Source organism: Manis pentadactyla, chromosome 4 (assembly GCF_030020395.1).
Source record: "Manis pentadactyla isolate mManPen7 chromosome 4, mManPen7.hap1, whole genome shotgun sequence".
Lineage (NCBI taxonomy): Eukaryota > Metazoa > Chordata > Mammalia > Pholidota > Manidae > Manis > Manis pentadactyla.
Window position 1 is genome coordinate 76446519 of NC_080022.1, and position 24727 is coordinate 76471245.

General features: G+C 40.0%; 1 protein-coding gene across 3 annotated transcripts in view; it reads left to right on the forward strand.

Annotated features, from left to right (window-relative positions):
• The window catches only part of LRRC8B (leucine rich repeat containing 8 VRAC subunit B), a 73532-nt gene extending 50241 nt beyond the window's left edge, over positions 1–23291 (forward strand). For all 3 annotated transcript variants that reach the window (XM_036918371.2, XM_036918372.2, XM_036918373.2), the window contains exons 4-5: positions 1081–3245; positions 17294–23291. In XM_036918371.2, coding sequence (XP_036774266.1) covers positions 1107–3245; positions 17294–17566 — 2412 coding nt within the window. In that variant the 5' untranslated portion in view covers positions 1081–1106 and the 3' untranslated portion in view covers positions 17567–23291. The remainder of the gene's footprint in view (positions 1–1080; positions 3246–17293) is intronic.
• The last annotated feature ends 1436 nt before the right edge of the window (positions 23292–24727 follow it).

Genomic DNA, 24727 nt, shown 5'->3' on the forward strand with positions numbered 1-24727 from the left:
AGAAACTCAGGCCCAGGAGGGATGAGAAGACTTCAGACTCAAGAAAGTTACAAGAAAAGCCCTTGGACGTGTATTGAAGCTGAAGCACCAGGACACGATGGCCATGCTAGTGTGACTTCCTTTCTTCTTTATTCTTACCAGACATGTTATTAGATCCAAATATTTATTTTTATCTGTTTTACTCTGTGCCATGTTGTTGATGATCTGGATTTTTACTAATTAGCAACTTTTTAAATGATTTATGGAAGGCTGAATGTTACATAAATCATTTCTGTAAGGGGCATTGTCTGAATACTTTTCAATATGAAAGTGAAAAATCCACCTTATTTTTCTGAAGGCAAACATACGATAATAATAGAGTATGCCTTTAGTCATTATCCTATTAGTTCTTTGCTGTCAAAACATTAAATATGAGAGAGTCCCCATAGTAGGATGTTGCATTTATTTTTTCTTATCCCTTTTTAAGCTATAACTGTTGTTTGTCATTTTAAAATACTGTAGGTTGGATGTGAACTTAAGTTATAAACCAAGAGCTTGGGAGAAAAGGAGATAATGCATTAAATCACAGTTTGGTTAGAACATAGAATTGGTAGATCTCTGTAATCCTAAGGGATCATTTTATAAAGCAGTGCTTGCGCAAAAGAGGTTCCTGGTAGTGGTTAAACACAACCCAGGCTGTGACCAGTGTTCCAGATATGGGGTGAGATGTTGAAAAGAGCTTATTCAAACTGTAAGGTATACAGTGTGGCTGTTAGAAATTAGTACCATGAGAACAAGTTTTCCTAATGTGGATTGAAGAGATTTTGGCTTTGGTTTTTAATAGCTTAGCATGGAGTGGAGATCCAGGAGGAAATTAGATAGTTGCTTCATGTCCTGCTCCAAATACCTTTACAAATCCAGCCTGGCTATTGCCAGATTGTCTCTCCTCTGAGGGACTTCGTGCTGCACAATGGGGCTAGTTAAGGTCTCAGATGAAAGCAGAAGCATTTTATACCCCTGATCAGCCCAGACTCCCCAAGTAGGGAAGTCCTACTTTGATAGGATTTGGGTACTTGCTTCAGTGTTTTTTTTTTTTCCCAGCTTCTGTACTCCTGCAAGGGAAAGTCATGATCACACTAACAGAGCTGAAATGCTTGGCAGACACCCAGCCATCGTATCACATCCTGAAACCATGGTGGGACGTCTTCTGGTACTACATCACGCTGGTCATGCTGCTCGTGGCAGCGCTCGCCGGCGCGCTTCAGCTGACGCAGAGCAGGGTTCTCTGCTGTCTTCCGTGCAAGGTGGAGTTCGACAGTCACTGTGCTGTGCCTTGGGACGTCCTGAAAGCCAGCGCTAACATGTCCTCTGACAATGGGGCACCGCTTCCGCTGCCCCTCAGGATCCAGAACGGCCTCCACAGACAGCAGTACTCGTACATCGATGCTGTCTGCTATGAGAAGCAGCTCCACTGGTTTGCAAAATTTTTCCCCTACCTGGTGCTCCTGCACACGCTCATCTTTGCAGCTTGCAGCAACTTCTGGCTTCACTACCCCAGTACCAGCTCCAGGCTTGAGCATTTTGTGGCCATCCTTCACAAGTGCTTCGATTCTCCGTGGACCACCCGGGCCCTGTCCGAAACGGTGGCCGAGCAGTCGGTGAGGCCCCTGACGCTCTCCAAGTCCAAGGCATTGCTTTCATCCTCAGGGTGCTCCGCCGAAGTCGATCCCAGCAAACAGTCATTACCCTACCCGCAGGCTGGTCTGGAGTCAGCTGGCATAGAAAGCCCAACTTCTAGCGTGCTGGACAAGAAGGAGGGTGAACAGGCCAAAGCCATCTTCGAAAAAGTGAAAAGGTTTCGCATGCACGTGGAGCAGAAGGACATCATTTACAGAGTGTATCTGAAGCAGATCATAGTCAAAGTCATTTTGTTTGTCCTCATCATAACTTACGTTCCATATTTCTTAACCTACATCACTCTTGAAATTGACTGCTCAGTTGACGTACAGGCTTTCACAGGCTATAAGCATTACCAGTGTGTCTACTCCTTGGCAGAAATATTTAAGGTCCTGGCTTCGTTCTATGTCATCCTGGTTATACTTTATGGGCTCACCTCCTCCTACAGCTTGTGGTGGATGCTGAGGAGTTCTTTGAAGCAATATTCCTTTGAGGCATTGAGAGAAAAAAGCAACTACAGTGACATCCCTGACGTCAAGAACGACTTCGCCTTCATTCTCCACCTGGCTGATCAGTATGATCCTCTTTATTCCAAACGTTTCTCCATATTCCTGTCGGAGGTCAGCGAGAATAAACTGAAACAGATCAACCTCAATAATGAATGGACAGTTGAGAAACTGAAAAGTAAGCTTGTGAAAAACTCCCAAGACAAGATAGAACTGCATCTGTTTATGCTGAATGGTCTTCCAGACAATGTGTTTGAACTGACTGAAATTGAAGTGCTAAGCCTGGAGCTTATCCCTGAGGCCAAGCTGCCCTCCGCCATCTCCCAGCTGGTCAGCCTCAAGGAGCTGCATGTGCACCACTCCTCCCTGGTGGCGGACCCTCCTGCCCTGGCCTTCCTGGAGGATAATTTAAGGATTCTCCGCCTGAAATTTACTGAAATGGGGAAAATCCCACGCTGGGTATTTCACCTGAAGAATCTCAAGGAACTTTATCTGTCGGGCTGTGTTCTACCCGAGCAGTTGGGTCCCATGCAGTTGGAGGGCTTTCAGGACTTAAAAAACCTGAGGACGCTCTACCTGAAGAGCAGCCTGTCCCGGATCCCACAGGTCATCACGGACCTCCTGCCTTCCCTGCAGAAGCTGTCCCTGGATAACGAGGGAAGCAAACTGGTCGTGCTGAACAACCTGAAGAAGATGGTCAATCTGAAAAGCCTAGAGCTGATCAGCTGTGACCTGGAGCGCATTCCACACTCCATTTTCAGCCTGAACAATTTGCATGAGTTAGACCTAAAGGAAAATAATCTTAAAACTGTAGAAGAAATCATTAGCTTTCAGCATCTCCAGAATCTTTCCTGCTTAAAGTTGTGGCACAATAACATTGCTTATATTCCTGCCCAGATTGGGGCATTGTCTAATCTAGAGCAGCTCTCTCTGAACCATAATAACATTGAGAATCTGCCTCTGCAGCTCTTCCTATGCACCAAACTACACTATTTGGATCTAAGCTATAACCACCTGACCTTCATTCCAGAAGAAATCCAGTATCTGAGTAATTTGCAGTACTTTGCTGTGACCAACAACAATGTAAGTAAATCTGTTCTTCCTTTTATTCAGCCAGTCTTTTGAGCATCTGTTGCAGTGTGTAATGTAGAAGAAGAAAATGGACTGTAAGTCATACCAAGCATCCTCTGAATCTCTCTTGACTACCACTTACTAGGTATGTGACCATGGAAAATTTACCAAAACACTGAGCATTAGTTTTTAATCGTACGAGTTGTCATGGAGATTTTATTTAAAAATATACAAACATATGGTACAGTTCCTGGCACATAGTAGTTACTCAACAAATGTTCTCTTTATTCTCATTCCCCCTTTTTTTCACAAACATCACAGTTGAAGTATTTTAAGCTAATTAATTAGTTCTGACAGAGCTTACTGTTCATTTTTGGAAAGGTCTTAAGTACTCAGAAAGTTTTGTAAAACATTTCAGCTTTCCAAATCTGTCATAGGAGAAGAACTTCTTAGTAAAAATATACTGGTATCATGAATTATTTATAGGTCTTTTTTTGTGACGCAGTAAAGACTTGAAATCTACATTCATGTCTAGAAACACAATCCAAAATGAAAGGCCTAGTCCTGCAATGCAACACTAGGGTTCCTTAGAAGCTTTTCCCAGCATCCATACTTCAAAAATGAACCATAATTTGCAACAGTAAAGCCAAGGTAAGGAAAACTTAACTTCGCTGAAACAAGAAAAAGCAAAATAATGAGTGGCTTCCTGAGTTAAAATGTGAAGGAGGAGGAAAAAGTAAAAATTCATGCTAGCCAAAAGGACAAGAGACTGATGGGAAAGCCCTCATCGGAAGAAGAAAAAATAAAACCTGTCAGAAATCGGGTCTGCCGAAAGAGGAGTGATCTTCCTCTAATTGAAAATGGGAACTATTTTCTTTTATCCCACCCAAAAATGTCTTATCTCCTAGACTTTCTGTAATTCATATTTCATGCTGAATAGGGCTATGCACATGTTGTCAGCTAATAAGCATATTCATCACCCGGCACTATTTTCAAAAGCCATGGATTGTTAAAGAAAGTTGGGGAATAAGAACAAAATTTATGCTGATTTTTAGAACTCTGAAACTTTACTCGTATGTAAAAGAGAGAGCCCATTCTGAGATAAGCAAGGACTATTCAAGTCTTAAAGGATTATGAGGTTTTGACACTCCTTTAGGTTTGATGTAGACTAGCAGTGTAAATCAGAACTATATACTGAAGTCTTTGTTCAAACAAAGATTGCTGCACCCCATTCCCAGGGTTTCTGATACAGTAGGTCTGGTGTAGGAGCTGAGTGTTTGCAGTTTTAAAAAGCTCCAGGCAGAGCTGCTGCTGCTGGTCTGGTGACCATATTTTGAAAACTACAGGTCTAGAGATTTATTATTAATGTCACTTAATTATGCAGTACATTAATATTAATATTTTGGTTATACTTTTTCCACTGCTAAATCTATAATAAAAATATACATAATTATTTTGGAAGGCGTTGGTTCTACTAAGTTATACAGTTAAATCGCTACATGAGTTTTGAATGTTGCAGCTGATAAAATTGTTAGCTGGCCACAGATTATATAACTATTAATTTTTTTATAGTTTATGAAACCTTAAGATCATTGGCACTTTTGACACTTAAGTTTAGACTTCTTCACAGTGTCTGAGACACTAGGCATGAGAAACACAGCCTGTCTTGAATAAGGGAGGATCCTTAGTAGCACATGAAAAGCCTTATGCTGAAGGTGGTTGAGGACCAAAGTAGAATGGTATCTTCTCAGAAGTCTGATAAAAGCAGTTGCTGAGCATCCTCAGAGCCATGAGGATGACCATGACACCTTTGGTTGGGTGAGGAACATTCTGGATGGTGAAGAGGCTTCTTTAATAAGGATGTGGAGAAACTAGAACTCACTCAAGAGATGAAAAGTTCCTCCCTGATGGATGTTTAGCCTAATGATGGGATGTAGAGGGGAGGGGAGGGAGAGAATGTAGTCTACAAAATTGGTCTTCACATGTTTAGAAGATTTAAATAGGAAAAAAGCTTATTGGAAGTAGCTAATAAATGTTAGAAAGAGGACACACAGAAGAAAATTTCTCACCTTTCCCAAAAAAGCTGTCCAAAGATTGAATGAACATTTGAGAAGGGAGAAGTAATTTTCTTATTAATAAAACTGTTCAGATATTGATTGTCAGCCACTTGGTAAGAATGTTGTAACCCCTGTTTGTGTTTTATTTAGGGATTCAACTAATTTCAAGTTTCCTTCTAACCTTGAAATTCTCATGACTCTATAAGGCAGACCAAAAAATTTATAAAAATTAGAAAATAAAGCATCAAATTGGATGCATAAATGTTTAGATATGTGTATACTCAGAAATGTGAGTTGATCTGTCCATTTGAAATGGGGTTTAGTAACAATTCCTGCAAGAAGAGGTTTTAAAGACGTTCCTAAAGACATGGGCAGTGTATCAGGTTCATAGACGGAGGCAATAAATACTAACTCTGTGGTTTAGCAAAAAAGACACTTATTGAAAGGACACTGTGTGTCTCATCACTGGAAAGGCTGTAGAATCAAGCTTGTCAGTCAAATACAAAGTAAGGTAGTAAAAAGAACCCCAGCCACACCCACAGCACAGAAAAAGGTAGGGACACACTGCAGCTGGCCGCACCCACTCTGGGCAGCAGGGTGGGCCCTGAAAGCTGGGTGCTGCTGTTCCTGTGCCCCTTGTCCTCTCACAACATAGGTTCTTCATGCTTCTGATGCTTTCCGACCTGACCAATTCAAGGTCCAAGACTGAGCACCTGAGGGACAGAGCTTATGAATGCCGACATTTGAGCTGTCAGGGAGCTGGGAACACAAGAATCTGGTATTGTCAGTTCATCTAGTGGGAAGAGGGCTCTGCTTCCCAGTGAGTCCCACCAAGGTAAGGTCGGGAATTCTCTAGACATCAGAGGTGTTGTGCATTCCCCCAAATGACAGACATTCATCGAGAGGGCACTCTAGTTTTCTCCCACAGGATAGCAATAGGTGTTATTGCTATTGATATTATTACAATAAACATTAAACATTTCTTTTTGGCATATTTTTTCTCCAGTAGTCCTCAGAGCCTTTAATATATGAATAAATATTGTGCTTCTGCAAGAGGGATATATGGTATCCAACTTTATCAAATGCATTTGAGCAAGACACTCTTTTTCATAATAATTCTTGGGAGAAGTGTTCCTGAGAACACTAGATTGGGAAAATGAAAAAGGATAGAGGTCATGAACAGAGGGTTACAGCACGCATGCCCAGATGTAATGAGAACTGAGAACATTTAGAAGGCGGGAATGGAGAGTGTCTTGGAGTTTGCCAGTCAAGTTCAAGTTTGAGTCTTTGGATAGTAGCTGGGGTCAGACTTAAACTTCAAAGTGCTAATTAGACTGAACAGGTGCCTTCAAAGGAAACTCTGATTGTAGCATACAGAAGGGTTGGGAGAGGACAGTCAAGAAAAAAAAACCATTAAAAGGTTTAATCAGTTATGACTTAGAACTAGGAAAATAAGTTAAAAAGAAAAGACAAAGACTGTTGTATCTGAAAGGAACTATAGGCCATCTAGTCCAGAGGTCAGCAAACTATACAGCCTGGGAGCCAAATCCACCCATAGCCTGCGCTAAGAACAGTCTTAAAATGTTTCTATAGCCCTGAGCTAAGAATGGTTTTTAAATTTTTAAACGGTCGGTGAAAAAATAAAAAGAATAATATCTCATCACTCATGAAAATTATATGAAATTCAAATTTCAGTGTCCATGAATAAATCCCAGTGTTCTCATTAGTGGTCCTGCATTATCAGACAATTGTACTCAGTTGTTACTATATTTTGAATTTCATCACCTAAAAATGTATGAAATTTTTTTCTCTCTTTTTATAAAAGTGCCTACATCATATCTTCAGTTTTGCCTCGTGGCCCACAAAGCCTAAAATATCTACTATCCTCCTTTAGAGAAAGCTTGTCCAATCTCTGCTCTAGCCACGGCCCTCAGTTGACTGATCCTGAAACTGAGGCTCTGAGTGCTGTGCTGAGGTCTGAAGCCTCCTAGGGGTGGCTGCCCCTCCGGTGCATCACCTGGGACCGCATCTTGGAGGCGTCGGTCCCAGTGCTGTTATGTCAGCAGCAGTGGTGTATACGGAGGGCAGGAGAGGGAGAAGCACATCAATCTCCACCCCAGAGCCCGTGTCACTGGATTGAGATGGCATGGAGTGCGATGGAGAAGCACAGGAGAAGAGGGAGGACTTAATAGTTCTGCTCAGATCTTAAAAACCACTTCAGTTCACACCAAGGTCTTACAACTTCTACCTTTCCGCATTTAATGCATGTCTTTGGTTGCTCAAAGACTTCTGGCTGGAAGGTGAGTCATGTAGAAATTCCTGCAGAAGATCCCTCATGTGGCACTGCTTGTTGTTTTCAATATCACTACTTAGAAATGGAACTACGCAGCTGTGTTCCTTGAAATGATTGGATTTTATGGATTTGGTAAGCATGTCCTGCGACAGCATGTGTTAGTGGCCAGAAAAAAAGGAAATCTGACATTGAGGACTCTGGAGTAAGGTCCCAACCTCTGGGAAACAGTGGAGTGTTTACTTATCAATGTCAGCCATAGATAGAGGAAGGGGCCACCCTTCCCTGGATGTTCTGGGGGCACCAATTTGTTGAAGATACTCGGTTGACAGATAATTCCAGGATACAGAGTGATAATGTAGTCATTAATTTTTCTTTCCTTCATTTTATTTTGTAGTTTATTACATTTATATAGTATAGTTTATTCAGTAAGAACCATTCTGTTTATGAAGTTTATCATCTCCCTCATAGTCTGTAATTATTTTCAATTTTTCAGAAGCAATCAGGTGTCTAGGGTAAATTTTTTCCTTTCTGGCTCATGTATTATATAGTCTAAGAAGAACATGCTAATATATTCAGTATAAATAAATGCTATATAAACATTAAAAAAATTTTATTAAGGTATTATTGATATACACTCTTATGAAGTTTCACATGAAAAAACAAAGTGGTTTCTACATTTACCCATATTATCAACTCCCCACCCATACCCCAATGCAGTCACTGTCCATCAGTGCAGCAAGTTGCCAGAGATCCACTATGTCCCTTCTCTGTGATATACTGTTCTCCCCGTGATCCCCCACACCATGTGTACTAAACATAATACCCCTCAATCCCCTTCTCCATCCCTCCCAACCCGCCCTCCCACACCCCTCACCTTTGGTAACCACTAGTCCCTTCTTGGAGTCTGTAAGTCTTCTGCTATTTTGTTCCTTCAGTTTTGCTTTGTTGTTATACTCCACAAATAGGGAAATCATTTGGCAGTTGTCTTTCTCTGCCTGGCTTATTTCACTGAGCATAATATCCTCCAGCTCCATCCATGTTGTTGCAAATGGTAGGATTTGTTTCTTTCTTATGGTTGAATAGTATTCCATTGTTTATATGTACCACATCTTCTTTATCCATTCATCTACTGATGGACACTTAGGTTGCTTCCATATCTTGGTTATTGTAAATAGTGCTGCAATGAACATAGGGGTGCATATGTCTTTTTGAGCCTGAGAAATTGTATTCTTTGGGTAAATTCCAAGAAGTGGGATTCCGGGTCAAATGGTATTTTTATTTTTAGTTTTTTGAGGAATTGCTTTTGACAATGGTTGAACTAGTTTACATTCCCAACAGCAGTGTAGGAGGGTTCCCCTTTCTCTGCATCTTCACCAACGTTTGTTGTTCTTAGACTTTTCAGGGCTGGCCATTCTTATTGGTGTGAGATGATATCTCATTCTGGTTTGAATTTGCATTTCCCTGATGATTAGTAATGTGGAGCATCTTTTCATGTGTCTGTTGGCCATCTGAATTTCTTCTTTGGAGAATTGTCTCTTCGTACCCTCTGCCCATTTTTGAATTGAGTTATTTGCTTTTTGGGTGTTGAGGCATGTGAGTTCTTTACATATTTTGGATGTTAACCCCTTGTCAGATATGTCATTTACAAATATATTCTCCCATACTGTAGGATGCCTTTTTGTTCTGTTGATGGTGTCCTTTGCCATACAGAAAATTTTTAGTTTGATGTAGTCCCATGTGTTCATTTTTGCTTTTGTTGCCCTTGCTCAAGGAGATGCGTTCAGGAAGCAGTTGTATATTCAGGAGATTTTTGCCTATGTTTTCTTCTAAGAGTTTTATGGTTTCATGACTTACATTAAGGTCTTTGATCCATTTTGAGTTTACTTTTGTGTATGGAGTTAAACAATAATCCAGTTTCATTTTCTTGCATGTAGCTGTCCAGTTTTGCCAACACCAGTTGTTGAGGAGGCTGTCATTTCCCCATTGTATGTCCATGGCTCCTTTATCCTATATTAATTGACCATATATGGTTGGGTTTATATTAGGGCTCTCTAGTCTGTTCCATTGGTCTATGGTTCTGTTCTTGTGCCAGTACCAAATTGTCTTGATTACTGTGGCTTTGCAGTAGAGCTTGAAGTTGGGGAGCATAATCCCCCCAGCTTTTTTCTTCCTTCTCCAGATTGCTTTGGCTAATCGAGGTGTTTTGTGGTTCCATATGAATTTTAGAACTATTTGCTCTAGTTCATTGAGGAATGCTGTTGGTATTGCATTGAATTTCTAGATTGCTTTAGGCAGGATTGCCATTTTGACAATATTAATTCTTCCTATCCATGAGCATGGGATGTGTTTCCATTTATTGGTATCTTCTTTAATTTCTCTCATGAGTGTCTTGTAGTTTTCAGAATATAGATCTTTCACTTCCTTGGTTAGGTTTATTCCTAGGTATTTTATTCTTTTCAATGCAACTGTGAATAGAATTGTTTTCCTGATTTCTCTGTCTGCTAGTTCATCATTAGTGTATAGGAATGCTGCAGATTTCTGCATATTAATTTTGTGTCCTGCAACTTTGCTGAATTCAGATCTAGTAGTTTTGGAGTGGATTCCTTGGGTTTTTTATGTACAATATCATGTTATCTGCAAACAGGGACAATTTAAGTTCTTCCTTGCCAATCTGGGTGCCTTTTATTTCTTTGTGTTGTCTGATTGCCATGGCTAGGACCTCCAGTACTATGTTGAGTAAAAGTGGGGACAGTGGGCATTCCTGTCTTGTTCCCAATCTTAAAGGAAAAGCTTTCAGCTTCTCACTGTTAAGTATGATGTTGACTGTGGGTTTGTGGTATATGGCTTTTATTATGTTGAGCTACTTGCCCTCTGTACCCATTTTCTTGAGAGTTTTTATCATGAATGGATATTGAATTTTGTCAAATGTTTTTTCAGATCTATAGAGATAATCATGTGGTTTTTGTCCTTCTTTTTGTTGATGTGGTGGATGATGTTGATGGATTTTTGAATGTTGTACCATCCTTGCATCCCTGGAATAAATCCTAGTTGATCATGAGAGGTGATCTTTTTTATGTATTTTTGAATTCGGTTTGCTAATATTTTGTTGAGTATTTTTGCATCTATGTTCATCAGGGATATTGGTCTATAATTTTATTTTTTTGTGGTGTCCTTGCCTGGTTTTGGTATTAGAGTGACGCTGGCCTCATAGAATGAGTTCGGAAGTATTCCCTCTTCTTCTACTCTTTGGAAAACTTTAAGGAGGATGGGTATTAGGTCTTCACTAAATGTTTGATAAAATTCAGTGGTGAAGCTATCTGGCCCAGGAATTTTGTTCTTAGGTAGTTTTTTTATTATGAATTCAATTTTGTTGCTGGTAATTGGTCTTTTCAGATTTTCTGTTTCTTTCTGTCTCAGCCTTGGAAGGTTGTATTTTCATAGAAAGTTGTCCATTTCTTGTAGGTTATCTAGTTTGTTGGCATATAATTTTTCATAGTATTCTCTAATTATTCTTTGTATTTCTGTGGTGTCAGTAGTGGTTTTTCCTTTCTCATTTCTGATTCTGTTTATGTGTGTAGATTCTCTCTTTTTCTTGGTAAGTCTGGCTAGGGGTTAATCTATTTTGTTTATTTTCTCAAAGAACCAGCTCCTGCTTTCATGGATTCTTTCTATTGTTTTATTCTTCTCAATTTTATTTATTTCTTCTCTAATTTTTAGTATGTCCCTCCTTCTACTGACTTTGGGCCTCATTTGTTCTTCTTTTTCTAGTTTAGTTAATTGTGAGTTTAGAATGTTCATATGGGATTGTTCTTCTTTCCTGACGTAGGCCTGTACTGCAATATATTTTCCTCTTAGCACAGCCTTTGCTCTGTCCCACAGGTTTGGTGATTTGAATTATTGTTGCCATTTTTCTCCATATATTGCTTGATCTCTGTTTTTATTTGGTCATTGATCCCCTGGTTATTTAGAAGCATGTTGTGAAGCCTCCATGTGTTTGTGGGATTTTTCATTTTCTTTGCATGATTTATTTCTAGTTTCATACCTTTGTGGTCTGTGAAACTGGTTGGTACAATTTCAGTCTTTTTTAATTTACCGAGGCTCTTTTTCTGTCCTAGCATATGATCTATCCTTGAAAATGTTCCATGTGCACTTGAGAAAAATGTGTATTCTGCTGCTTTTGGGTGTAGAGTTCTGTAGATATCTGTTAGGTCCATCTGTTCTAATGTGTTGTTCAGTGCCTCTGTGTCCTTACTTATTTTCTGTCTGGTGGATCTGTTCTTCAGACTGAGTGGTGTGTTGAAGTCTCCTAAAATGAATGCATTGCATTCTATTTCCCCTTTTAATTCTGTTAGTATATGATTCACATATGTAGGTGCTCCTGTGTTGGGAGCACAGATATTTATAATTGTTATATCTTCTTGTTGGATTGACCCCTTTATCATTATGTAATGTCCTTCTTTGTCTCTTGTGACTTTCTTTATTTTGAAGTCTATTTTGTCTGATACAAGTACTGCAACTCCTGCTTTTTTCTCCCTATTAGTTGCATGAAATATCTTTTTCCATCCCTTCACTTTTAGTCTGTGTATGTCTCTGGGTTTAAAGTGAGTCTCTTGTAGGCAGCATATAGACGGGTCTTGTTTTTTTATCCATTCAGTGACTCTATGTCTTTTGTTTGGTGCATTCAGTCCATTTACGTTTAGGGTGATTATCAATAAGTATGTACTTATTGCCATTGCAGACTTTAGATTCATGGTTACCAAAGGTTCAAGGTTAACTTCCTTACTATCTAAGAGTCTAACTTAACTCACCTTATATGCTATTAGAAACACAATCTAAGGGTCCTTTTCTTTTTCTCCTCCTTTTCCTTCCTCCTCCATTCTTTATATATTATATTCTGCACTCTTTGTCTGTACCTTGATTGGCTTTGGGGATAGTTGATTTAATTTTGCATTTGCTTAGTAATTAACTGTTCTATTTTCTTTACTTTGGTTTTATTACCTCTGGTGACAGCCATTAAACCTTAGGAACACTTCCTTCTATAGCAGTCCCTCCAAAATAGACTGTAGAGACAGTTTGTGGGAGGTAAATTCTCTCAGCTTTTGCTTATCTGGAAATTGTTTAATCCCTCCTTCAAATTTAAATGATAATCTTGCCGGATAAAGTAATCTTGGTTCCAGGCCCTTCTGCTTCATTGCATTAAATACATCATGCCACTCCCTTCTGGCCTGTAAGGTTTCTGCTGAGAAGTCTGATGATAGCCTGATGGGCTTTCCTTTGTATGTGATCTTATTTCGCTCTGGCTGCTTTTAATAGTCTGTCGTTATCTTTGATCTTTGCCATTTTAATTACTGTATGTCTTGGTGTTGTCTTCCTTGGGTCCCTTGTGTTGGTAGATGTGTGGATCTCCATGGCCTCAGAGACTATCTCCTTCCCCAGTTTGGGGAAGTTTTCAGCAATTACCTCCTCAAAGACACTTTCTACCCCTTTTTCTCTCTCTTCTTTTTCTGGTACCCCTACAATATGGATATTATTCCTTTTGGGTTGGTCACACAGTTTTCTCAATATTCTTTCATTTTTAGAGATCCTTTTCTCTCTCTGTGCCTCAGCTTCTTCGTATTCCTCTTCTCTAATTTCCATTTCATTTATTTTCTCCTTCACTGTATCCAACCTGCTTTTAATACCCTCCATTGTGCTCTTCAACGATTGGATCTCCAACCAAAATTCATCCCTGAGTTCTTGAATATTTTTCTTTACCTCCTTGAGTATGTTAATGATTTTTATTTTGAAATTCCTTTCAGGAAGATTCATGAGGTCAGTTTCATTTGAATCTTTCTCAGGTGTTGTATTAATAATTTTACTTTGAACTAGGTGTCTTTGGCGTTTCATATTTGTATATGGTGCCCTCTGGTGTACAGAAGCTCTACTCTCTGGAGCTGCTCAGCCCCTGATGCAAGATTGGGGGTTGCAGGGGAGCTGTATTGGTGCCTGGGGGGTGGGAAGAGCTGTTTCCTGCTTCACCGCTGCTATGCCTGCCTCCACTGCCAGAAGTGGGCCGAGCACACAGGTATAAGCCTCTAGGCTTTGTTTTTGTAGTTGCTGTAGATGGGGCTTCCCTCTGTCTGGCCTAATGGCAGGGTAGGGTTTGCTGGTTTGTGAGCCAGGTGGGGCTTGCCCGGAGAAAGGCACAGTAGGCCGCATATCAAGGAGGGGGTCCCTCGAGCTGTGCAGCCAGCCAACGAGCTGGAGCACCCAAAGATCGAGAAAGTTCCCAACCTGCTGGACAGAGTGCACCTGGAAAATTTTGTCCACCTGTCCTTTCTCTTGAGCAGTATACTCTGTGGAATCCTTGCCCCTTTAGCAGCCCTATATTTAGGAAGTCTCTCAGACTTCCAGCTTTTCTTTTGTCCCAGAGCAGCTGGATATGGATCCCTGCTTTCCACAAGCAGCTGGAGTCTCAGTCTCTCCAGGTATTCTGCCTGTTTTAGCTTTCTAACCCCCTAATCATGACAGTACTATGAAAGCACCATGAAATGTAGGTTTGTGCTCCCAGAGCAGATCTCCAGAGTTAGGTATTCAGCAGTCCCAGGCCTCCACTCCCTCCCTGCTCCGTTTCTCTTCCTCCCACCTGTGAGCTGGGGTGGTGGAAGGGCTTGGATCCAGCTGGGCCTTGGCTTTGGTACATTACCCTGTTCCGTGATGTTTATTCTTTTCTCCAGGTGTATGCAGTTTGGCACAGCCCTCTTTCCTGTTGCTCTTTCAGGATTAGTTGTATTAATTATATTTTTGTATTATATGCTGTTTTAGGAGGAAGCCTCTGTCTCACCTCTCATGCCATTACCTTTAATCCTCTCCTATCTAAACATTTTTTAAAATGTATTGACCCAGGCAGTATGTATTTGGTGTTCTTAAAAGATTCATTGCAAACTATTCTTAAAGGTTTAAGTAGAATTTTCAGGATAAAACTGCTGAATTGAACAAAAGTTTGAGTTACACAGCTCCTCTGCCTCCTCTGGTACAACCACTTCGAGTAGGTGAGTCATGGTCCTCTGCCGTCGCTGGTGCCAATGGCAAGAGAAAGCCCTGAGATGGACACTTGGCACTGGGAAATTGGTACTATTAACCACAGCCCATGACTCATTCTTGTGACAGCAGCACCTCAGGCACCCTGGGGCCTCTGGTCCGGGGCTCACTGCCATTGTCTTGTGAAATCTCTCTCCTGTACTGGGGGCTGTGAAGTCACCAAAGCCACAAATTCAGAGGTTTAAAAGATTGGTGAGAACATGGTAGTGCTGATAGCCAGACAGAAGGAGAGTAAGGGGAGTGGCTGCAGGGATCCACCCCAGAGATCTGCCCAGTTAAGGAAGGTACTTGCCTGACTGAGGAAGGCAGGTGGGAAGACACCCCCTACCCCCCACCCCCCGTGCAGCTCAGGTTAGGGCAGTCTTCTTCACTGCAACCACTACAGACAAACTACTTGTGTATTGTTTAATATTCCTCTTCCCTACTAGACCAGTGCCTCCCCTACCCCCACCTGGGGACATTTGTATGACAATGTTTTGGGTTGTCACAACTGGGGAGAGGTGTGGCACTGGCATCTAGTAGGCAGAAGCTAGGGATGCTGCTAAGCATCCTACAGCACAGGCTGCCCCCAAAAAAGAATTAGCCCACCCAGTATGACAACAGCACCAAGGTCAAGAAACCCAGCATTGGACTAAAGTTCTTGAAGATCCATCTGCCTCGTTCAGCACTTTATCCCCAACACCTAGCTGGGAGCCTGGCATAAAAGGAGGTTCTCAGCCTGCATTCACTGAACACAGATAAGCCAAGCCTTCCTGTTTTTCAGCTGTTTCCCTGAAGTTATTGCTTAGGAACCAATAGGCACCCTCAACCCTGTGCACACTGCCCAGGACCGATTATTTCCACTGCTTGAACATCACTAACCCTACTTCTGAACTGCAGATGCCTCTGACCTGAAAACATCATTAGGGTTTACATTCCTTCTTCTCTTATCTCCCCATTCTCTCTCTACATCGAGATCTACATATATATAGCTTTGCACCTGCATTTTTGAGAAGGGAATAAATAAAAGCATAGACATTTTTCCTTTCCTTATACCTCATATTTTGGTATAGTGATGAGCTCTATTGAATGCAGTCTTAGCAGCAGTGATCATTAGGTTTATTTTCAAGGATAGCCTGCACTTTGTGTGGGGGGGGTGATGGAAGAGAGGGGGTTTCCAACATAATGAGCATTTTTTAATGGAAGTAGAGTTAATATAGAATATTATGTTAGTTTCAGGTGTACAACATACTGATTCAACAATTATATACATTAAAAAATGGGCACTGCAATAAGTGTAGTTACCACAATGAGCACTTTTTAATGCAATTTGACCACCTTTTAGGTCGCATGGAGAATGTTTATCTTTTTGAGGAGATAATTCTGGATGGCTCTGGAAGTTCCAGCAGAGAGCTGGCTCAGTGGAACTGTGTTTAGCCCATCAAAAGAGCAGCCTGAACTCTGGAGTGCTCCTTTCATCCCTTTTTCTAACAAAGCCACTTCCTGAACCAAGGAGCTTACATTGTCTCACAGTGGCAAAGATGCTCGGCCCCAGCTTGAATAAATGTGTGGAATATTACAGGGTGGGGTGTGTACAGTCCAGCTCTGCCTGGCACACACTCAATTCAGTGGCATGATGAGCGTTGAGGGCATTGTGCATGCTCAGCTCTTCTCTGGATGTCTTTCCCCAATCAACCCTATTTCACGAACACACTGTAATCGTTTCTTTTGCTCCCTTAGAAATTCGCATGCCACCTACCCACTAGAAAGGGGAGCAATTCATTTAAGCAGCTCTAGGAATTGCAAGCTCTTATCGTATTAAAATCATTGTTTTAAATTATTATTCTCTGTGTTACATGATTCAGTTGAAATTGCCAGAGAGCAGGAAGAAGGGTACTCATGAATGTGTATGTAGGGGGGAGTGAAATGTGCATGTACGTATTATCATGTTCTTCTGATGTGTGTTTCTGTTGACTTTTTTAACAGAATTAAGTGTTTCGTTTTTACTGTGAAACCCTAAGAAATAGCCTTATGCCTGTTCTCCGGATGTTTTTGAGGATATTGCTCATTACATTACGCAGTAAGCTCTTTATGGACTCCTGAGAGCAATTTATTTCTGTTCTAGGACTCAAGAATAATTATGATTCCCCTGAGTTACTGGTTTATTTTCTATGTTAGGGACAATAAGTATATGACTGATTGGGTTTTGTTTGAGAATTGTTAGAATGTTTAGAGCCATCTTACTACACTGATGGATAGTGGCTGCAATGGGGTATGGGGGGAACTCGATAATAAGGGTGAATGTAGTAACCACATTGTTTTTCTTGTGAAACCTTCATAAAAGTGTATATCAATGAAACTTTAATAAAAAATAAATAAAAGAATGTTTAGAGACAAACTTATTGCCCACTCGTGTACAGCAAGGGTTGAAAAGTTCACTGTAGACTCAATCCTGATTGACTCCATGTCAGGATGTCCAAATTATTTTTCGTGTATCTTTTTTATCTACTTCAAATTTATCATTTTTGCTCCATGTATCCTGCTAAACATCCAGAAATGTTTTTGGTCGAAGGTAGGGGTTTAAGGAAGTAATTGTGTTATCATAGGCCATCAGAAATCAAGCTTATTGGCTTCTTTCTATTCCTTTCCAGATTGAGATGCTTCCAGATGGGCTGTTTCAATGCAAAAAGCTGCAGTGTTTACTTTTGGGGAAAAATAGCCTGATGAGTTTGTCCCCTCACGTGGGTGAGCTCTTGAACCTCACTCACCTGGAACTCATTGGTAATTACCTGGAAACACTTCCTCCTGAGCTGGAAGGATGTCAGTCCCTGAAGCGGAGCTGTCTGATTGTTGAGGAGAATCTGCTCAGTACCCTTCCTCTCCCTGTAACAGAACGTTTGCAGACATGCTTAGATAAATGCTAACCTAAAGAGAAAATAATCTTTGAAAGGATGCCCCAGGGCGTTAAATGAGAACTGAAGTTTCCTAAGTTATAAAGGTGAAAAATGGGTATAATTATGACTAACTACAACCAAATGTCTTATTAAAGCAACTCAGTATCTAGCTTAAACAGATTGAACAGCGTCAACACTGAAGTTTTGTGAATAATTGATTTTTAACTTATTGAGACGTAAGAAGTATACTTCGGGGGTGGAACAGGAGACATGAAATCCTTGAATCTCCATGTTGCAGTTCTTACCTTGAAGCTTAGCTACTCTTTTCCTCTCCCTCCCCCATGCCCCATTTCTTACTTGCACACTTGTTTTAACTGACTTCCTGTTTTGAAATTTATCACCTAGACCATAAACTCATCAACATAAATTCCCTTGATGTACACTCAGCACTGTCTTTGATTTATGTTTTTAAATATTTTTAGGCAGGGTGCATTGTGCTTGGAAGAATTCCTTCTCGACTTAATTTTTACTTCCTGTCTCAGCTTGCTTACATCTTCCTTCATGTTGTTTTCTCCTAACAACAGAGATGAACCCTGAGAAAGTGCCGGCTTTTGGCCTTTGTGTAGAACAAGAGTAGGATACTTAGGACATGTCACCCACCCTCAGGGCTTCCTGAAAATTAATGTATTCTCTAAAATGTCTTCTTGTGTATCGTCAAGGCTTTTTTTATTTGCTAATAGTTTATATAGTAAATGTAAAACATATACATATTTTCGATTGTATAATCTTGTATTCAAAATCTGTGAGAAATTTTGTAACGTACAGGGAACACGTTCATTTCTTCAAGAATTTACAATTAATATACTTGGTTTTGGCTGCTTCTATTTCTCATATTTGTGTGCATTCTGTTCCAAATGTTTTTGTATTCTGCCATTATTTACTTTGGATAACAAAAGCCTTGTGTCTTGTGCCCTAGAATATTTGGGGAGTTTCCTATATAAGAGGATGGCTGCATCATCTACCTCTCTCTTCCCTAGTTGCTGTGCTATTGTAGGGGTACTATCCTTAATTACTTCAAAAACTGTGATGGAGGGGAGAGGTACAGATTTGGATCTTTAAAATTGGTTTTAAAACTCTTTGTAAAAGAGTTAAAGCAAAATATTTTCTCCATGTGCATGATCTCTAGATATGATTATAATGTAAAACACTCAGCCTCCATTCAGTCTTTAAGATGGGTTCTCAAAGCTCACAGAGAAGTAGAACCATTTAACTGAAATTCATCTCATGACTTTGAGTAATTTTTCTGGAATACATTTTGCCCTTTTTTATAAAGAGCTTTGTGTTTGGCCTTTTGTTATCATGCATACAGTAAAGTGAATAAAATTGACTGACTCATTTTTGAGAAATGTATACTTTTAATGTGATTTTCTCTAATGGGTCTAGGCGTTATAATGCCATCTCATTTTGGGTGTAACTATGAAGTAATCTAACTGCATCTGGATAAAACTGGAAAACACTATAGGTAATGAGCACTGTAAACAGGGAATTGTGATGCGTAGTATGTTTTTCTTGCTTTGCTTGTTCCAGAAAGATGAAAGTGAGTCTTTAAACTGTAGCAAAATGTAGCTTCTCTCACCAGCCACACACCCCTGGACTAAAACTCTGAAAAAAAGAATTGTTTATGTTAAATGAAATTTGCATAATATTAACTATAAAAAACATAAAACACCAAAAGCTGCCTAAAACATTATCATTTATTATGAATTAGAAGAACCAGTGTAAAAATACAATCCTCACCAAAACTTGCCTTTAGTCAAAACTTTGAAGTTCTCAGGGACCCAGGCATAACTGACGGAATTCAGAAAATAGATTCTGACTATATCTAGGGACTATATTTGTTTTTTTTTAATGTGAGTTAATGGTCAGTATTTCACAACAGAATTGTCATGTGTACTGATTTCAATGTTACATAGGATTATCCTGTTTTGGATGTGAATATGATACATGGACAGGTGTTTAAATGTTTTTGGCCATATAATCAGCCGTAATTTGTATGAAAAAATCCCATCCTCTCCTATAAATTTCAAATTTGCTAACATTCCCCTCACAAACTAGAACTTCTCCATGACTAATCATTAGTTCTATTCACCTGCAGAAATCATTGGTTAAATCTTTCTTAATCAGAGCTCTCAGTTTCTGGAAACACATTACTATCAGGATCATAAGTGAATATTATAAGCTGCTTTCCAAACACTATAGTTAGTGGTTCAAACTTTGCTGTTCTTGATGCCATAGTTTTTAGATTATTTTTTCAATCGTACACATGAGTGTTTAGGTAGCTTTTGAAATGACAGAGCTCTGATGCAGTGAACTCTGAGACCATCGATTTGACATGCAAGAATGTATTGATGCCACCTCTGCCGCACTGTTGTAGCTGATCTTCATAATATCTAAGAGGATTTTATATGAAGAAAATGAAGTTTGTTCATGATAATCATGAGACTCTTGTTGGCATTTGATTTCGAAGAACATGAAGTATATTTTCCAAAAAATAAATGTCAGAGTTTTCAGAACAAAGTTGATGGCTTATGCTGGCAACCTTTGGTTCATTTTATTTACATGCGTGCGCACACACACACACACACACACACACAGATAAGCTTGCACACATATAGACACACACCCTTATATATGTAGTAGGTAACTTTCTAGCTTTGGATGTTCAGTATTTTTTCCAAAGTAGCTAGAGGTTGTCAGTTAATGCTAGGATGTTCTTTTATACTCATTACTTGTAATCATGGAGTGTTCTATTCTCTTAGTCATAATATTTAAAAGAAAACTGAATGCTCAACCTTAGTCTGAGAACCGAAGCAGTTTTGAGCATCCCTGGAAAGACACAGTGTTCTCCCCCTAACTGCCAGCAGGGTACATTTATGTGGCACATAGACACTATGTTTTCATTCTTCATCCTCAGTCTTAACTTTTCCCCCAGGTGTCACCATATTTCACTGTCACTTAACAAATGTTTGTGTTAAACAGGGTAAATAGAGATCCCCAGGGATCTTGGCACTGTGGTGTAGCTCCAGTTAGTGTGCTGTGGTGAGCTGCAGAAAGTTATTTGCATAACATTATCATTTGATAGTGAAAATACTTGTTTCTGTTCTTCATATGTTCCATGATTCAAATTTTGTATGTTTAATGAAAATACTGCATAGTATTGGAAACCATTAAAATAATCAAACAGTTATTCTCTGGATTTCTAGCTTTCTTTCCTTGTATTTTCAATAAAAGGCTCTTTCCATCTTAATCTGCTTAGCATTGTTCTATCCTCTGAGGTATTGTGTTTTCCCTCATCACTCACTCCCCTCCTTAAATGTGATCAGCAGTTGTATAGTAACATATATTTGTGCTAGAGAACCTGCAGTGATACTTGGGCATGTGTTTATTTGAGGGGAGGCCAGAGCCTCTAATTATGCCTCTCATTATGCCTAATTGAGTAGTTCTGCTTTACCCATCCCTGCAGTATTCAGAGCTGATCCACTGTCCCTCAACCAACCAAAAGCATGAGCATATAACTCTAAGTCCACTTTGTTTTTGGGAACTATATTGCATCAAAATCTGTTTTTATTTCTTCGTGGAAACAAGGGGAAGGCTGGTGGGAGAAGGGGAAAAGTTATTTTGCATCCTAGTTTGAATTATGAAGACATTATATACATGAAATGGCATAAACTAATAACTGTTGCAAAATGCCCTGGACATATTTATTTCTTATCTACAGCTGGATATGAAAGCTGAAACAGTGAAAAACTGCCATCCTATTTAATTGGTTTCTTCCTGTTTCTGGTCTCCCACTTCCACTGGGAGCTATCTACTAAGTCTCTTTGGTAATGGACTACATTCTCTTCCACTTGTTTTTACATGAACAATGTCATCAGTGCTAAAGCATTAATATAGAGTATGTGAGCCAAACTACCGAGATGGCTTCAAGTTGAACTGAATTCATAGAGAAGTTTTGCATTTGACTTGTATTAGATGCTACTGCTGAGAAAAACGTTTATGAATGCCTCCTGCATGTTATATATTATCTCTAACAGAGATGGTGCAATTAAAAAAAAATACAAAGAAGCATAGAAGTAGAATGGATGTGTTTGTGCATATATATATATCATGTATAAACCAAAATATTTACATCTATTTTTGAAACTCTTCAAATGTTTCACTCACTCAAATAATGGGGCCAGTCTTGAGACATTTCCTTTGGGTGGCTTCACAGGAAAGGCTAGTATGTATTTTATCTTTGTCATGTATTTTGAAACGTGCATAATCAGTTTTTGCTTCTAGTAATGAATTATTAGAAAATGTAAGATTTTGTCATGAGTTGAATGTTTTTGGCCCTCAGGTTTACCATGTAAATCTGCATTTTGGTGGTAAAAATCCTTTGCCTGAGATTTAGTAGTTTTTGGTAAACTTTCCTGTTTTTAAAGTATCTTTTGTGTAAAATAAAGATTCAATTTTTATAATAAATGACAAATAAAAACAGATTAAACATTGGAAGTGGACTGTACTAATTTTTACATGTGTACACTTACAGTGCCCAGGCTCCAAAAGTGATTCTCTTCCTCTTCCATAGCTCCCTGTGCAGTTGCGCTATTATATTATTTACCAAGTGATAGATTATAGATTTACACATGAATCTCGTAACAGTAGTATGAGTTTTCAAAATATACTGCAATGGTCACAAAATAGGAAATACCCGAAAAGAGCTGGATTGACCCTAGAGTACGCTGGAGCAGGGATCTGTCACAATCCTAATAGTTCCATCTTTCCATCCTTGGGAGCTAATGTTGATAAACCAACCATCTCTCTTCCCTGTCTTCTTCTGGACTCTTGCTTCTCCGATTACTGTTAGTTTAGCATTAACATTGAATAGTGGACAAGATAAATAGAAAGTAATGAACTGCAAGACAGAACATTTTGAGAAGGTTTAATAAAGGGATTAAACATGGAATTGGTAAAATGGGCATATGATAGTAGGGCCTTTTGAATAAAGACTTTCATCTCTCATTCACACACACACACATGCACACCCACACTTTCAGGAACACATTAGAAAGCAGATACACAACTTTTTCTCTGCTGGAGGACAAAACAATATATACTGAACCAGGTTTTAAGGGAAAACTAACTGCTGAAACCAGATGGCCATATTTTTTCCTGTAAGGGTGATGCTTTAAGAAAGGCTTTCACCTCCCTCCAGCTGCTCAGGAATAGGAAATATATTGAGGAAAGGAAAACCAGTGCCTGACTAAGGCAATAGCAGCCATTCAGGGACTGCTTGGTGCTTTGGGCTGCTAGGGTCCTGTGCTAACAGCCTACAGGGCAGGGACATGCCCCAAGAGCATGGCAGTAGTGTGGATTCATGTTCTTCAGTGTTTGCTTCCACTTTGCAAAATGAGTTTTTGAACATACTGAGCAGGGCCTGCTGCGGAACAGAGAGGCCACATCGGCAGGGCTGAGGGCACAGGTCCCTTCTCTGGAGCTGCAGCTGTGTTTGGGTTCTGCCCCCATTGCTAGATTCTCTGAAATCCAGGGCCCTAGCTTGCATTGTCTGTTCCTCTCATTCCTGAGGTCTCAAGAAAAGCCATTTATCCAAAGGCACAGTCACAGGAACTCACACCCTGTATTTACAGAAGAAAATAAAATGCATATGCCAAAGAACGATCAGAAAAATGTCATTTTTTAACATGTTGTCTTTCTTTTTAAAAATACAAATCTCTCTTTGCCCTGTGTTGTCTTATCCTTTAGATGAGCTCTAAGTCCTGCCTCCTAAATACCAATGATTCTGTAGAACTGCCTTGTGCTACTGAGAAGCTTTTCAAATTATTTCTTATAACAAATACCTTAAATGTTGGATGTCTTTTTACGCAGGCCTATTGTTTGTTTGGGTAAGGCTCAACATACCATTTTTTACTCTCTGCCTCCCTCTGCTGCTGAGATAAGAATCAAAAGCTTTCCCAGATTCTATTTTCTCCCCTTTTTTTCACTTTCTCCTTGCCTTGTCTTTAGTAAATGTAACCCCCAAGGTAAGATTTTGAGAATTCAGTCATGCTCACTTATCTGTGACTCCATCTCAAATGAGATGCACTTAGCTCCATGCAGTGTTCCTGGTACCTGGACCAGACTGGACATGTGGCTGCCCTGGAGAGGTAAGAATATGGCACCCCTTTAAAAACATGCTTTATTTATTCAATATGTATCTGGTAGAGATAGGGGAACTGGTTTTCTATTTGTAAAAATAATGAATCCCTACGTCAGCTACCTAATTATTCCCTTCTCCAAAAGCAAAACTCACAAGAGTGAGGCAGCACTTAAAGAAGATTGAGCCAGGCAGGTGCGAGGAGGGGCTGGCTGTAGGGTGCATGCGAGTTGTCAGCTCAGAGCAGGTCTGTCCAGCATCCCCAGGGGACAGTCTCTTCTTCCAGGCCTCATGAGCAGGTCTGTAAGTTGCTGGGTCTCCCTTTAATATTTCCTCCTTCAATCTCCCTACAGTCCTGACCCCACCCTTTCCCTTCTCTCTCTACCCCCACTCCCTCTGATCTCTCTCCTCTCTCTCATTCTCTCTGGCTGTGCTGTTTGGTGTCCTAACTACACACTCCAATCTTAAATAGCCTCCCCATCACTAAATCACATCTTTGAGAGTATTAAATACCCATCATCCCAAGGGTGATGTTTTAGTTTGTGCTCACCAAAAGAAATGTCCTTCAGTTATCAATATTCTCCCTTCCCAGCGTCACAATTCAAATTTCAAACAAGACACTTACTCAGTGTGCTGCATGGACCGATTTGCAATTCCATAGGCTGGTAACCTAAGGAATTGCATATGCAAACTTGAGTTAACTGGTCTCCTATTTCTGATTATTCCAATGACATTTGGTGTTCCTTGTAAATTAGTGTCCCAGGAAACTGTGTAAACCCGGGGGTACCAAATGCCACCCGTGTGAAGGAAGTTTCCCTTCGCCTATCTCTGAACTGGGTTTGGATTTGTTTTCTTGTCTTACTGACTCTGTGGTGCCTCACAGAGAATGACTTAGATCACTCTGGGGCGACCAGAGCAGTTCTGTCACGCTTTTCAGAATAGACTGAGCCAGTCTCAGGCAATTGCTCTGTGCAAAGGGAAAGCGTGAACAAGTC